The sequence below is a fragment of the Oncorhynchus mykiss genome, chromosome 14, assembly GCF_057628025.1.
Source record: "Oncorhynchus mykiss isolate SJ-2025 chromosome 14, ASM5762802v1, whole genome shotgun sequence".
Classification (NCBI taxonomy): Eukaryota; Metazoa; Chordata; class Actinopteri; order Salmoniformes; family Salmonidae; genus Oncorhynchus; species Oncorhynchus mykiss.
The window spans coordinates 26186338-26203491 of NC_143035.1; the positions used below are offsets into that span (position 1 = coordinate 26186338).

Here is a 17154-nt window from a genome sequence, read left to right on the forward strand (position 1 = left end):
TTATAAACAGCCCAACTTCCTTCAACTATCATAAACAGCCCTACTTCCTTCAACTATCATAAACAGCCCTACTTCCTTCAACTATCATAAACAGCCCAACTTCCTTCAACTATCATAAACAGCCCAACTTCCTTCAACTATCATAAACAGCCCAACGTCCTTCAACTATCATAAACAGCCCAACTTCCTTCAACTATCATAAACAGCCCTACTTCCTTCAACTATCATAAACAGCCCAACTTCCTTCAACTATCATAAACAGCCCAACGTCCTTCAACTATCATAAACAGCCCAACGTCCTTCAACTATCATAAACAGCCCTACTTCCTTCAACTATCATAAACAGCCCAATGTCCTTCAACTATCATAAACAGCCCTACTTCCTTCAACTATCATAAACAGCCCTACTTCCTTCAACTATCATAAACAGCCCTACTTCCTTCAACTATCATAAACAGCCCTACTTCCTTCAACTATCATAAACAGCCCTACTTCCTTCAACTATCTTAAACAGCCCAACTTCCTTCAACTATCATAAACAGCCCAACGTCCTTCAACTATCATAAACAGCCCAACGTCCTTCAACTATCATAAACAGCCCAATGTCCTTCAACTATCATAAACAGCCCTACTTCCTTCAACTATCATAAACAGCCCAACTTCCTTCAACTATTATAAACAGCCCAACTTCCTTCAACTATCATAAACAGCCCTACTTCCTTCAACTATCATACACAGTCCAACTTCAACTATCATAAACAGCCCCACTTCCACCCCCTGTTGTCTGCAATCACACACTCGCTCTCAAAGATACGCTGGCCCCCCATGGTGAACAGACACAAGGCCAATTCCCACCGCCTCACCAGAATAATAACCCACAACACGGGATACACAAGTCCCTTCACGCCAATCAGCAGTTGGCATGTACCAACCTGGCACACACATGCATATATACACACACACACACACACAAAATGTGGCATTAATTGTCATCGTCTGGTTGTAAACGGATTTTCTGGTCATTTAATCAGATTACAACGAATGGTCTCTGTTTCAACCAGATACATAAGTATTTTTCCTAGTGAGAGAAAGGTGTAATATTTTAGTTGCAATCTCGTCCGTTTTCCAGTATCCAAAAAATTACCTGTTAGTGCAATGAGCAACCAGTTTGACTGCTGGATGAGGTGAGTGGACGGTACATGGCATGGTGCCATGTGGTGCCGCTAAACAGGGGTTGATGGGTGTACATGTCAGATGGAGGCTGGTGGGAGGCGGTGGGGGAGACAAAACAAGCTGACATTCAGCTCCCCTCTTAGCCCCAGGCAGTTGAGGGCTGAGCCAGGGCTAGGGATTGTGTTTGTCTGGTTTGCAAGCAAGCGTGTGTACGTGTAAGAGAAGGAGAGAGAGAAGAGAGAGACAAAGTATGTGTTTGAGACCCAGCCAGAGAGAGAGAGAGAGAGGATGTAGGTATGTGTTCTCTTCTTCTTAGGCTTTCCAATTGAAGTGAATGGCGTCACTAAGCTGCTTTGTGTGGTTTTGCCACCTGCTCCGGCGATGGAAGTGAAGTGGAACGGAATCACGCCTAAGGGGACACAAACTGAGTCCCCGTTTCAACACACACACACACACACACACACACACACTCAAATACACAGGAACAAAATGTTGTGAGCGACTGTATATGTAAGCACAGAGAAATACAAAAATAATACACTTTGTGGAGGGCAAATGGGGAGGAGGAGTGGGAGGAGAAGGAGGAAGAGGATGAAAAGCAGAAGGAGGAGATAGAGAAGGAGGAGAAGGGTAGAGGAGAAGAGAAGATGAGGTGAGATGAGAAGGGGGAGAGGGAGGGGAAGGAGAGTGGAGAAGATGAGGAGAGATGAGAAGGAGGGGAAGGAGAGAGGAGAAGATGAGGAGAGGTGAGAAGGAGGAGGAGGGGAAGGAGAGAGAAGGAGAGGAGAAGATGAGGAGGGGAGGGACAAGAAGGAGAAGGAGGAGAAGGAGAGATGAGAAGAGAGGAGACATGAGGAGATGAGGAGAGATGAGAAGATGAGGAGAGATGAGAATGAGTAGGAGGGGAAGGAGAGATGAGAAGAGAGGAGAGATGAGAAGATGAGGAGAGATGAGGAGATGAAAAGATGAGGAGAGATGAGAAGGAGAAAAAGAAGGAGTAGAAGGAGGAGAAGAAGGAGAAGGAGGAGAAGAAGGAGAAGAAGGAGGATGGGGAAGCAGCTTCTGCTTGATATTTCGTACTAATCTGTTACACAAGTAAACAAATATACACTCATACACACACACACAACCAAGCTCACGCAAACAAACTGCTGCTACATGCATTTGTCTTCTTCCTAAGCCATATTGGACATATAAGCACGAACACACAAACCCTGCTGTTAATATGCACTACAGTGTGTATGTTTATGTGTGTAAGATCTCAACCACAGACGTGTTCACTGCAGGGCAGGGCAGCGAGCATGCACCTCTCCGGAGCTCTGCCACCTGCTACCAACCCTGTCTCGTCTGCCTGGGGTCACACACACACACACCACGAGCAAACCCCACAGAGACCACCGCTATCTGGGGGTCAAAGATCATGTACAGACACCAGCGTTGCTAGTCACAGGATTCTAGAGAAGGTGGATGTGGATGGATGTAGTGAAGGAGAGATGGGTCTCTTCCTGTCCTCTCCTCCTCCTCATTATGCGCCGCCTTGTGTTTCTCTTGATTTATATCTGCTCAATCTGCTCTCCTCCTGACTGGCACCAGGGGGGGGGGGGCGCCGTCCGTTAGTTAACATCTGCTCTGGGCCCGTTCCTTCACTGCTGATTACATCTCCTCTCCGCGCACACACGCACACACACACACACACGCACACACACGCCGAGATGTCTTCTGCTGCGCTCTCCCCTCCCTTCCCTCTTGTCCACAAGTCCATGTAAACAGAATGCCACAGATGACATCTGCCAGCACTAGTTTAGTGTCTTCTGTGTTGATAGGCTACCGTACAGTACTGTACAATCAGTTGACTATATATACCGATAGCCTGTGTCACAGTATGTCCTTGGATCGTAGCTATGTCTAGAAGCAAGCGAGAGTAATCAAGTGTGTATGAACATACGTGTGTCTGTATGTCAGCATGTGTGTGTACTCACCACAATGACATATGTAGTGACACATGAAGATTGTGTTCATATCAGTGTGTCAGATTGTGTGTATATGTGTGTGTGTGTGTGTGTGTGTGTGTGTATGCGTATGTGAGTCTGTGTGTGTGAGTCCATGTGTGTTCATCTCTGTGTTTGTGTGTGTGTGCTCGCATTTGTGAGTCTGTGTGTGTGAGTCCATGTGTGTTAATCTCTGTGTTAGTTTGTGTGTGTGTGTGTGCGTGTGTGTGTGTGTGTGTGTGTGTGTGTGTGTGTGTGTGTGTGTGTGTGTGTGTGTGTGTGTGTGTGTGTATGTGTGTGTGTGTGTGTGTGTGTGTGTGTATGTGTGTGTGTGTGTGTGTGTGTGTGTGTGTGTGTGTGTGTGTGTGTGTGTGTGCGAGTCTGTGTATGTGAGTCCATGTGTGTTCATCTCTGTGTTTGTGTGTGTGTGTGTGTTTGTGTGTGCATTTGTGAGTCTGTGTGTGTGAGTCCATGTGTGTTAATCTGTGTGTGTGTGTGTGTGTGTGTGTGTGTGTGTGTGTGTCTGCATGTGTGTGTGTGTGTGTGTGCATGTGTGTGTGTTTGTGTGTGTGTGAGTCCACGTGTGTCAATCTCTCTCTGTGTGTGTGTGTGTGTGTGTGTGTGTATGTGTGTGTGTGTGTGCATGTGTGTGTGTTTGTGTGTGTGTGAGTCCACGTGTGTTAATCTCTCTCTGTGTGTATGTGTGTGTGTGTGTGTGTGTGTGTGTGTGTGTGTGTGTGTGTGTGTGCGTGTGTGTGTATGCTGCTGATCCCTTGCCAACCCTGAGAAAAGACAAGAAATAATAATCTTAAGTAAATAAATAGTAAATGAAGGCTAGAATATGTCAAGGGAGTCCTGACTCGGTGACTGTGCAGCTAGACTTAGCAAAAGTTCTCCCAATCTGTCTCTTCACATTCACACAATAAATACGTCCTAAACTAAACAGAAACCACCCTAACGTTTTTTATTTTTTTGTCTCCCTGTGTGTCACGTTTTCTCCGCAGCCGTGACTGTGCTCTTTGGCTCCTCCGTGTTAAATGGAGGGTGGAAACATGGTAGAATATAGTAGCCAGGGTTTATTGAAATCCTTGTTCATTTTTACAATTATTATGATGATCATTTTAATGCTCTTTGCCAGGGCCCCGTGGGTGAATATGTACGTGTTTATTTTCCTGCTGTCAGGCCCCTGGAAAAGGCAGCTGAAGTCACCATACGGGCATTTGGAGGGAGAGATAGAGAGAGGGGGGGGTGCAAGATGGAGGGTGAAAAGAGAGGAATGGGATAGTGGGGGGGGGGGGGGGCAGATGCTAGCTGCCACTGGACTGTGTGAGTGAGGCCTCTGGGGAGTGTGTGAGTGTGTACAGTCTCCAAGGAGCGGCGCGGTGACCAGTGCCGTATCGACAGGGGAGGTCGCCACGCCGACTGGATGGAAAGGAAGTGACAGTCGCAGGAGTGACGCGAGGGAGAGAGAGAGAGCGGGAGGTGTCACACAGGCATAGTGCTAGTAGATCATGTCAGGTGAAAGACTTGTTAGCAGTACCACACACACCTCCCAACTCCCAAGTGAGCATGCATTTTTATTTTCTGCAGGGGGCTCAGTGGTCCTAAGACAACTAACATGCCTGTACAAATAACCTAAGATATTTATTCAAACTACTTAAGATACTTAATTAACATAACTATGTGTGACCGACACCCTTTCAAATGGAGGAATGCCATTATTTTTAACATGGCAGTTAAAGGGATACTTCAGGATTTTGGCTAATCCACAAGGTAAAATGAACTCATGGATACAATTGTTATGCCTCTGCGAGCAGTTTGAAGGAAGTTGCTACCTAGCATTAGTGTACTTGCTAACGAGCGTTAGCGCAATGACTGGAAGTATATGGTAATTGATAGCTAGTAGATACCATAGACTTCCAGGCATTGTGCTAACGCTAGTTAGCATTTGCTCACGAAACTACGACCAACTTACAACATACTGGTTCCAGAGACATAAACATGTTGCCCACGAGTTCATCTGATGCTGTGGAAGTAGACAACACAGCTATTGACTGTAGCCTAGTAGTTAGTACTAAAACCAAGGGGCTTTGTCTGTTAGCCTCTATCACCAATCACCGCGCTATCCTGACAGATGACGAGACAGCTATTGTGAGCTGTTGACAGTCGACCCTACGCAGCCAAGTTAAGTAAGGGTGAAATAATAATCTTGACCTGCCTATACTGCTGTTTGTTAAGAGGTCAAAGGGCAAATGAGGCCCTGTTAAGGGACAAGAGACTCTCTTTACTGAGAGACACTGAGGGAGCCTTTGTCTTATCGGTTCACCTGCCTTGTCGCTCTACAGTCTAGCCCCAGGCAATGGGGGGATGTGCTGGCAAACGTGGCTATGCACAGGACACACACACGCATACATACACACGCATGAAGCATAGACATACAGAAGCACACATATGTACACATAGACACACATACACACAGGAGCGCACTTACGCATGCATGCACACACAGACCCACACACTCACACAGAACCAAACACACACACACACACACACACACACACACACACACACACACACACACACACACACACACACACACACACACACACACACACACAAAGGGGGCTGAATTGATTATCTTCCGCTGAGTGATGCTTGCTCGGAGGAATTCACATACTACAAAACAAGGGGAAAGAGACTCAACAGCTCCTTTGTGTGTGACAAGACAGCCATTCCCTGTTTCCCTGTCACCAACTAATCCCCCTTACATGTTTCAGCCCAGTCCTGGAGCTACAGAGCCAGAGTAATAGAGATAGGTCTGCATTCCTCCATTTTCACACCTCAAGACCTTCACACTTTAAGACCTTCACACCTTAAGAACTTCACACATCAAAACTTTCACACCTCAAGACTTGAGACACTCGTTATGTCTGCATCTCTGGTATAGGATAACAAAAACTGTCAGAGGTAAGACATCGTAACTTCTGAACATATCTCTATTACTCCCAACACATTGACTCGGTACAGGTACCCCCTTAAATATAGCCGCTGTTATTGTTATTCTATTGTTACTAATTTGTTGTTTTTTACTTTGGTTTACATAGTAAATATTTTCACAAGTCTTTTTTTAATTACTAAATTGTTGGTTAAGGGCTTGTAAGTAAGCATTTCACGGTAAGGTGAATTCAGTGTTGGTGTTGTATTCGGTGCATGTCACAAATAAAATGTTATTTGAATTTGTGTGTAACTGTGCAGTACTGGACATGTGTGTAATTCTGCAGTACTGAAGAGTAATAAAGGATGTAAAGGACTTCCTGTCTATCTTGGAGCATACTATACAGGATCAGTCAGGATAAAATACTCCTTCAGATTAACTATCAATTATAAAATACTTCTTCAGATGAACTATCATTAATAAAACCCTTATTCAGATGAACTATCATTAATAAAACCCTTATTCAGATGAACTATCATTAATAAAACCCTTATTCAGATGAACTATCATTTATAAAATACTTCTTAAGATGAACTATCATTTATAAAAACCCTTCTTCAGATGAACTATCATTTATAAAATACTTCTTAAGATTAACTATCATTTATAAAATACTTATTCAGATTAACTATAATTTATAAAACACTCCTTCAGATTAACTATAATTTATCAAATAGTCCTTCATATTAACTATAATTGATTGGTGAGGAAGGAGCCACCTAAACCATCCAAATGTATGAGCACGGGTATCCCTGGCAGTGCCAGCGATAAAAAAGCTGGTCCAGGATCCCCTCTGATTGCAGATGAAAAACTACCAGGCACAAAGAGCCGATGCACTTTTGCCACGGCGGCGCTAAAATGTATGTAATTTTCTCCCGTGAAATGCAGACAAAAGATGTTATCAGCCTGGGGGCTCACAAGGTGCGGAGCGCTGTGAGACTAATGATTCTCATCTCATCAGAGTGTCATGCCAAGTTAGAAGAGACCAGCGCAGAGGGGGAAAAAAACAGCCAACAATAAAAGACTCCATTACCGGGGTTCTGCTTGAAATTAGGTGCTTTTTATTTTAATTAGCCCGACATTGTTGACGACGGCTCATGCATAATTCAAATATTGGTTGATTTTGTTATTCCTGAAACTTTTACGGTGGCCATTTTGCCCCTCACTTGATTTTTTTCCTACCCATCTACACCTACAGGTCTGTTGTGTTGTTGTGTCTGTGTGAGTCATCATCGATTGTCACTCAAAGTCTCATTGAGTTGAAGACTACCTAAAGATGGGCATTCATTGAGGTATTTATGAAAACGGGAGTGAAACATTGACTACCAATGGGGAGGCTGGTACTCAGGTCAGAGACAGATGGCAATAACAACTCTCTCTGGTCAACACACAAGGCCTTGTCATTTCATCTGTCACGGGCCTCATTTGCATAATTGACTCGCTTCTTAGAAGAATAGAGCTACACTCCACTTCTCGCCCGTGGCGCCCTGACCACTGCGGCAGAGGGGGAGAGACAGAGCGAGAGAGATGGAGTGAGAGAGCGAGTGAGAGAGAGAAAGAGTGATTGAGAGTCGGGGAAAGTCAGAAATGACTGCCATGAAAGGCAGAGGTAGGTTAATGGACAACAGTGAATCGTGACAAAGGAGGCTGCTGAGGGGAGGACGGCTCATAATAATGGCTGGAACAGAGTGAATGGAATGACATCAAACCATGTGTTTGATATATTTGATACCGTTCCACTAATTCCACTCCAGCCATTAAAGTGCCACCAACCTCCTGTGATCGGTGAGGGGAGGGGGGTAGAGATGGATGTAGGGATGGACAGAGAGAGGGCATTAATATTCCCTCATTCTCAGGCCCACTAGGTGGGAGGAAGATTTATTTCAGTATGAAGTCACGCCTGGTCTTCTCCATTGTTTTGGCACTTCAGACCCAATTTGAGGGAAACAATTGTTCTCATCTGAGGGGGGCTAAAGGAGAAATATTCCCTCTTACTTCCATTGTTTCTCTCTGTGCCTTTACATTATGCCATTATGCTTTCGGAAACCATCACTGCCACACCCACTTCATCAAAAACAAAGAAGGGAAAGGAGACAAGAGGCAACTGTCACCACAACTAGTAGTTGTCCGAATGCATCTCTGTAGCCATCCAACTCTGAGGAACAAGAACACCTATTTCATGTATCGGTCAGGCTATAAGCTATGTTGTTTCACCAAAACAGGAAACCAGCAGACACAAACAAACACAAAAAGCAACCCGGATGCAACACACAAGCGCACACACACTCACTCACTGATTTAAGGCTGCAGTATCCACATCTCTTTATTCTCTCTCAAAGGGCAGAGCACAGAGGGAACACTCAGACACACAAGGTACAGTATTCTGCTATTACAGTCCTACTGTGTAGTTAAGAGTGACGGAGAAGGGATGATTATCTCTGTGTGACAACTACAGGAGATGTAATGATGTGAGCTTTAGAGGACTGGGTATGAGGACACAGCACAGACCTAAGGCAGAGCTCTGTCTCTCTCAGAAAAAATGTATAGGCAAGACACTCATTTGACATTACAAAAACAGAGCAGTGATGACAGGCATGGTGATGGACGAGGTGCGATGTAAAACTGAACTGTCACCGGGTACCAGACTGGTGATATACCCTCTTTCGAAGACCCCCCCCCCCCCCCCTCGCCTCCCCACCTGCGTCGCACAGCTCCGCGAGTCAGCGCACGCACACACACACACAACGGTCATTCCGTTTCCATGGCGACTGCGCAAGCTGAGGGCAGAATCTACGGTGTTTAGGCAGCACTGATGCAAGAGGAATTTCAATGATGGGAGGATGGGTAAGACAGAGTGGAAATATAGGCTCTTTCCTCTAAAATACATTCCATACTGAAGGAAAACTTCATACTGGGATAGAGTTGGGGAATAGAGATTTCATTTGACTCAAAATCGAGAACTTGGGAATGACTATAAGGTTCTATCTGCAAAAAGATGATTCTGAGATAATTGGCTTTAAAGTTCCGAACCCTCATTGGTTTGAATGGGGCCAGCAATTTTTATCTTGTATTATTTTGAACTTAACATAAATTGGGGGTATTTAGAGTACTATAAATGTTATAGAACAAGCCTATAACAATAACTCCATTTCAACAAAAATGCAGATAGAACCTTGTAGTCCCAAGCTCTCGAAATGTCAGAAGTTTTGTTTTTTTTAAACAGAAAGACAAAATTGTTTGCAACAAAAACGTTAATTATAAATGGCATGCAGATATAAGAGCTAAGTTAGCATTTAGAGTGAGGTCATGGCTTTCTAACTGTCCACTCGATTGTTGTGTCTCTGAAACGTTCAAGTTAAAATGCTAACTGAGAGAGGGGAGTCATAATTAGTGCTATGTGGGGACTGGAGTGCGCATAAAGAACAAACATTGGTTCTTGTGGCGCTGTTAGTCCAACCCATGTAACCCATGGCTTAATGAAGCGTGTGAGCTGGAGGGAAAGTTCATGATTGTCAACAAAGAAAGATGATAATGAAAATGGAATACTGTACCTTAAGCATTCATTTCCCATTTGTAGTTTTAATCCCCAATCTTACTTTAGCTCAAGCCCAATGCCCATGGAATGCACAGAGAGTGTGATTTCACCATTTTAACAACGTTTTTATTGAAATAAAATTGGATTTAGTCGTAAAAAAAAACGTGAACAAGTTTTCTCCCAGGGTACAATATTTTTACAAACAAAGAAATGGATAAAACAAAAACAGAAGCAAAATGAAAATGTCTCGTCAAAATGGGGATAACTGCAGCTTTAAATACAGCTGAACACAAGCAACATGGAACACTGAACTGCAATGCCTCCTGGGTACTCTAGTGTAGCAAACATGACGCTCACTTGAAGCATGACAATAACAGTACTACCTCCTGTATTCAAATGTGCGTGTGTGTGTGTGTGTGTGTGTGTGTGTGTGTGTAATTTGATTGTTAGGGAATTTTGTTGGTGAATGCAGGCATCACTAACAAGGACAACTGAGTGGCTCAGTTACTCACAGAAAATGAATGTTCTCCATTTGAGTAGAAATCACACACAGGACATGTTGCAATCAGAACAAACACATGATGAGTAAAACAAAAAATACAACAACAGCAAACATAGTTTGTTATTCACATATGTACAACTTGCATATTACTACATCATACGATTGTCTCCAAATCATTTTAAAGAGGCCATACGAACAAAGCAATCTTGTTTTTTTGGTATACTCTCCAACAGATACTACTGCAAAACGCAATCAACCTCGGTCTCCTGTTCTTTCTTTTCAGAGCCTCTCGTTTCACAGTGGATGTGACATTATTCACAGCTTGCCGGGGCCTCAAGTCCATTACTCATAAAGGTGCCATACCCCACTACTTATGAGCATGAATTTAACCACCCCACATATGTACGTTAAATAAAGCAAGGCACTCTCTGTGTACAGGCGAGCGGGGCTGGAATTACCTGCCATTAATCTGTGCAAACAATTGACTTAAGCCCCAGTAAATGAAGAGTCCTTTTTCAATGGCCTGACAGGATGTGCAGTGGCAGGCTTCACAATAACACAAGGTGTCTGAAAGGACCTTCCCTTGTCGTTAAGTGTGCTTTTCTTTTTTTTTTACATGTCTTCTTTGCTTCCCTGCCCCCTCTCCCTTCTTTCCCCTTGGCTATCTACCCTTTGGTGAAAGGTTTTAATTATTTGGAAGTGAAAACATAAAAAAAGTGCAGTTAGGCCAAGATTGTACTATCCAGTGGTAGCCAACAGACAATAAAAATGTCTGAGGAATTCACCAGCACTTTGTCACACTCAAATGAACAAACTCAGTGTGAAAGGAAATAGAATCCTGCCATAAAGAGAGACTTTAAAACCAAATTATTTCTCTAAACACATTAAAATATACGGAATGACTCTGTGTGGGGCAGTGTAGGTGCCCAACCAAAGATATGCCTCCTGTAAAATAAACACAACACAAAAACATAAGCTCCTTCATTTAAAAACCATAAGCTCCTTCATTTAAACTCCCTCAAAAGGTTGAGATAAAATTAAATATTTCCTTCTTAGCGTGAAAGTGTAGTGAGTCCATTTTAAGGGGAGGATTTTTTTTAAATGACAAACATAAACATAACAAAAAATAAAAATGAGAGATGAAAAGGCAAGCCTGCCCTGATTTGGGAAAGGTAGTGGCGTGATCGCTGTGAGAGAATGAGTGATCAGTGCAGCTTTGGTAGCAAATCTCTGTGATTTAGTCCCATCTCTACCAAACCTCATCGGTCCACATAATGTTCCTGTTGTACCCTGCTGTGGGGAAGTAGTCGCCTACCTGTTTGTTGCTGTATTTCGGCGGGTTTGCCTTGTAGCTGTAATCCGAATATTGATCGGAGCCTGTAGAGTTGTTGTCACCTGTGCCCACAAAGGTGTTGGTGGCGGGCAGGTCCTGAACGGCTTGGTGCTTCTTGGAGGCAGAGGGGGACTGGGGCTGCAGCTGGATGGAGGGCAGTGGGGAGTTGGAGCGGTAATGTCTGCCCAGGTCGGGGCTGCCCGGGGGGTAGTTGAGGGGCAGGTGGATCCGGGGACTGTCATTGACACTATCGTTTATGAGGTTGAAATTGAGGCCCTTCTGGAGGCTGGCCTCTTCGTCCTCCTCCAGTGGCTTGGTGGGCTTGGGCACCTTGCCCTTCTTGCTCTTTTTGCCCTTGCCATTCTTGGGCCCTGCTTTGGGGGCATACAGGTCCTTGCTCTCCTTCTTGCCCGCCTGGTAGCCGCTCTTGGTGTCCTTCTGCATGCGATGACGGATCACCACCACCACCACGATGACCAGGATGACTCCGGCGATGCCCGCTAGGCTGCCATACAGGATGTTGCTGCGCTGGGCCAGCGCATAGTTGGGGTCCCCGGCAATGTCTCTGTCCAGAGGAGTGTAGAGGCTGTGACCCACCAGAGACTCGATCAGGGTGATGTTGCCCATGGTCTCATTGACGAAGATGTGGACCAGGGCGGTGGTGTGGCGTGGTGGCTTGCCTTTGTCGCTCACCTTCACCACCAGACGGTGGAGCCCGTTGTGCTTGCGGGTGAACTCCTGGGCCAGGGTGATCTCCCCATTGTTGGGCGAGATGTGAAACAGTCCGTAGGGGTTCCCTCCGGTAATGCTGAAGACCAGCTCGGAGTTGGGTCCCGTGTCGATGTCTTCGGCCTCCACCACTTCAACGCGTGTCTCGGGGGTCGTGAGAGGTGGGAGGTACTTGTAGGAGGAGTTAGAGGGCTTGGTGACGTAGGGGGAGTTATCGTTCTCGTCCAAGACGTTGATGGTCACACCCACGTAGGAGGACCTGGGAGGGTCACCGGCGTCCACAGCCCTGAGGCGGAAAGTGTATGTACTCTCCTTCTCACGGTCAAAGGATATGCTGGAGAGGATAGTACCTGTGCCATTCTGGATGACAAACTTGCCATTGTCGGGCTCCACCGAGAGTCGCACCATGGCGTTCTCGCCCTTATCTGCGTCGATGACCGTCACCATGCCAACAGGGCTGAGCGGAGGCATGTTCTCCAAGACGGAGAAGCTGTAGCCGCTCAACATGAACTTGGGGTCGTTGTCGTTACGATCCAGCACCTTGACCACCACCGTGGCCGTCCCCCTCAGGCTAGGCGAGCCCTTATCGGCTGCCGCCACGTGGAACTCGTACTGCTCCCTGTGCTCACGGTCCAGCGTATTCCTCACGTGCACCTCTCCCGTTTTGGGGTCGATCTCAAAGAGCCCCTTAGTGGTCGAGTCCATGATGATGCTGTAGGTCAGCTCTGCGTTGGACCCACTGTCCGCGTCTGTGGCCACCACATCCAGGACCTTATCACCTGGCTGATTCTCCTCTGCAAAGTCCACCTCAAACAGATTGGGGGAGAAGACAGGGGCATTGTCATTCATGTCGGTGACTTGCACCTTCAGGGAGTTTGTGCTGGACAGTGCAGGGTTACCGGAGTCCACCGCTACTATTTCAATCCTGTAGTCCTTGATGCGCTCGTAGTCTAGCAGGGTCGTGGTCTGCAGGAAGTATTTCCTCTTGCGGTCGTTGGCTGACTCGCTGGCGGGCCGCAGCTGGAAGGGGACGTCCCCGGCCACCACACAGGTGACCACAGCATTCTCCCCTTCATCACGATCCGACACCTGCACCAGGGCTACAGCCGTGCCGATGGGCATGTCCTCTGAGATGTTGGCCACACCATCGTGGTGGGTGACCAGGCCGATGCCACGGATCTCGATGGCGGGTGCATTATCGTTCTGGTCCTTGACGTTGATGGTCACCAGGACTTTGGAGCTCTTCGAGTTGGGGCCGCGATCCTTGGCCACCACGAAGAACTTGAGGAAGCTCTCCTCCTCTCGGTCCACCAGCCCCTTGACGTAGATGATCCCTGTGGAGCGGTCAATGCGTAGCAACCTCTGGACGGCATCGGAGGCCTGGTGCAGGCTATAGTCGATCTCCCCGTTGGTACCCATGTCAGCGTCGTTGGCTTTCACCTGGACACACGCACACACACAAACACATAAAATATTAGCCTTTAGCTTCTGCAACCTACCGTTTACAAAACCACGAAACAATTGTATTCCCCGTAATTTATGTAAATGCCTCTAAATTCACTCCTAGATTGTATCAACGCCTTGATTCTCCTCATAGCTCAAGTTCATGCTCTGTGTCATGCATAATGACTATCAAAACTAAGCATGCGCAGCCCCACATAAACATCTAGCGATTGTCACATGGGTCATTGGCAGTTAATGGGGAAATGACTGAGAGTGTTAATGTTCCTCCCATTATCAAAAGGCCCTTGTTCCTACAGGGGTCAATAGGAGGAGATAGAGTGACAGAGATTGGTGGCAACGGATTGACTTGGCCCTGCCTCTGTACTCCTTGCCAAAACAAGAAACTTCCCATAAGCTTCTGAGAACAGCCTTCCATTAATACATTAGGAAACAAGCCATCTCCATAATCTACACATGGGGGAATATCAACTCAGTGAGTTTAGTTATAAGGATCCTAATATATTTTATTGAATTATAGGCCCATGATTACACAGTATAAATAGAGGTGTCTGTGAGTAGATCTGGTGTAAATGGACTGGGAAAATGAGCGAGGTATCATTTAGAATGGAGGTAAACTGTCAGACCCAACCTTACAGTGTCACTCTGACACTTTACCACCTGACACACCAAAATCCATTTCTGTCATCTTTCTAACATTACTCATCCTTAAACACACCTTGCAAAACACCGTATCACTTACCCCATATGATAGTCAAATAGAATGCCCCAGCACTCCCATTACCGAGCCATGCATGACTTAATGTGACTCAGACATCAGATTATCCATGGGGTTTATTGGTATTAATGCTCTATGTGACTCATTCCATTTCATCCTCCACAGAAACCCCAGGATGCATTTCACTTAACAGGCATTTGGAGAGAATTCCTTTGAGAAAGCAGAAATGCTTGATTGACACGTCTGACCTGTTTAAGTCGTCAAATTAGACTATTTTTCTACCCTTGCCGTTCATTTGCCACTGCTCCCTTAGCAAGATCATGAAGGGAGAAAACACTATTTGAAAACATCTTGAACGCATGGACTAACTGTTGACTGAGAGATTAACAGTATTTATACACATTTTATGCCTGGACACTTCGTCTCAAATTGCTCTTGGAACCCGGCCAACTGTAGGGCTCGCCTTATCGGCTGTGTCGCACTGCAATCCAATATGCCATTCTCAGAACCTGTCAATAATTCACTAGTGTTTTGTAAAACCGGTGGTTAAAGTGACAGTGGGAAGAGGAAGAAAAATCCATTTACTGAGGAGAATATGATTTGGTTCCATCGTTTCCTAAACCTTAACCCTGTTGTTTTGTATCGGTGCCCAGGCCCCATGGGAAATAGGGGGCCTAATGTAATGAGGGTGCTTGTCAAGTGGAGTTTGAGGGCTCTTTGGATCGTAGTGTGAGCTAGTTTACCAGTTCCTTTCACCGTCTCTTCACCAGATATAAATTGAGAAGTATAAATATGGTGTAGGGAGTTGAATAGCTGAACCACAAAGTCTGAGTTTAAAGATTCACTTAGTTACTCTAAGTGAATCTACTTCATTGCGCTTTTGACCGAAACAAATGGCCCCACAGCATGAAACGGCAGTTATTTTCATGTGTGAAATGCTCTGAGAGAGGGAGAGAGATATAAACTTTGTGACTGAGTCTATGAGTGTATCTCTATCTAACTGCAAGTCACTCTGGAAAAAAGTGTCTGCTAAATGACTAAAATGTTCAAAAAAATCTTAAAAGAAATGTAAAGTATATAGAATCTCTGTATGTACTGTACTGTAGGTATCTCTGTGTTTAGTACCTGCAAGACTGAGTGTCCCACAGGGCTGTTCTCAGCCAGCTCAGCCTCATAGTGGCTCCTCTCAAACTTGGGTGCGTTGTCGTTCTGGTCGGTGACGGTCACCCTCAGCAGGGCGCTGCTGGCTCGCGGTGGTGTGCCCCCGTCCACCACACGGATGTTGAGATCGTACGAGTCTTTCTGCTCGCGGTCCAGGTTGCCCATGACGATGAGCTGCGGCTGCTTCTCGTCTGTGTCCTCGGCCACCTGCAGGCTGAAGAGCTGGTCGGCGTCAGGCCCGGCGCTGAGCGAGTACTCGGCCACGCCGTTGTGGCCCGAGTCCTTGTCGCTGGCCATGGGGATGGAGAAGAGCGCCCCGATGTGTGTGTTCTCTGGGATGGACAGCATGAGGATGGGCGAGGTGAACTGGGGTGTGTTGTCATTGACATCCTGCACCTCGATGCGGCCCTCGATCAGTCGCGGTCCCTGGCCCTGCTTCAGGTCCGTGATGGACACCTCGAACTCCAGGAAGCACTTGTCGCCCTCGAGCAGGTTGCGGCAGTCCCGCAGTGTCTCACGGTCGATGGGGACCTCTGTGGTGTAAATGTCTCCCGTCTTGCCGTCCACGCGCAGGTAAGGGGTGCCCACCTCCAGCTTGTACAGATGGCCTGAGTCGGGCAGGCCCTCGTCCGATGCCAGGCTGCCGATCAACGTGTTGGGCGGCTGCTCCTCGAGCATCCGGTAGAGAATGTCAGTGGGATCGGCGGCACAGCAAACCAGAAGCATGGCGGCCAACACCAGAGTGGCATCCCACCTCAGCACCATCACTCCGCTTGACTGGAAACGCATCGGTCTGCAAGAAAGAAAATGACAAAGACAAACAAACATGATTAGAAATGGCCTCACTCATCTTCTAGAAAGGTCCGGACAACTTTTAAAGACACTTGGGTAACTCTCCGGGATTTATGACAGGTCTCGTTTTAATTTATTGCAATCTTTTTTACACGAGACACTTAATGTGTCTGAAACAATTACTTGAGTGAGATGTCTGTTTCGCGAGAGTTCGAGCCATGTCCAATCCATAAAACGGACTCAACCTTGTATCTCTGCCAGGTACTTCAATGACATATGCAGCAGTAGACTAAGGGGACGGATAAGGATTCCACTGCCACTGTTGCCTACCTCCTCCTGCTAATTCTGGACATTGACAACATTAGGCGTCCTTCAGCTATTCCAAGGCTACCAGACATTGCGTACAGCTCACTAATTTTGACTTTGAAACTGAATATGCCACTAAAAGGCAGCAACTAGGAAAATCATACGTGGGGGCAAATCCCAGGGGTTTTGTTTTTCAGCGCCGATGATATCACAACGAAAAGCAACCCAATCAAGTCCTAATTGAACACATGGTAATTTACACACAAAGCAACTCTCCTTTTGATTCTTAACCTCTTTCCTCCTTTATTAATTACCTCTCTGTTTCAGCACATTGCTTTGATCCCCATTTCCCCACTTCCCTGTTCTCCCCTGGCTCTAATTCACTTCACTGTATATGTTCTCTGCGTGTGGAGAGTCTCATGCTCGCTGTAACCGGGGAAAGGAGACAGGTCTGCGGGGGT

The 17154-nt window shown here is 46.2% G+C and overlaps 1 protein-coding gene and 1 long non-coding RNA gene across 5 annotated transcripts in view; one reads left to right on the forward strand and one right to left on the reverse strand.

The window, feature by feature from the left end:
- Nucleotides 1-17154, forward strand: part of LOC149978334 (uncharacterized) — a 1052250-nt gene that overhangs the window by 402931 nt on the left and 632165 nt on the right. The window lies entirely within an intron of this gene.
- The window catches only part of LOC110489032 (protocadherin-1), a 388535-nt gene that overhangs the window by 361555 nt on the left and 9826 nt on the right, over nt 1-17154 (reverse strand). For 3 of the 4 annotated variants that reach the window (XM_036943184.2, XM_021561580.3, XM_036943185.2), the window contains exons 2-3: nt 15560-16388; nt 11509-13695 (exon numbers count right to left, since the gene is read on the reverse strand). In XM_036943184.2, coding sequence (XP_036799079.1) covers nt 11509-13695; nt 15560-16384 — 3012 coding nt within the window. In that variant the 5' untranslated portion in view covers nt 16385-16388. Of the gene's footprint in view, nt 1-9795; nt 13696-15559; nt 16389-17154 lie in introns of those variants that run through there. The other variant, XM_090198637.1, reaches the window with a different exon arrangement.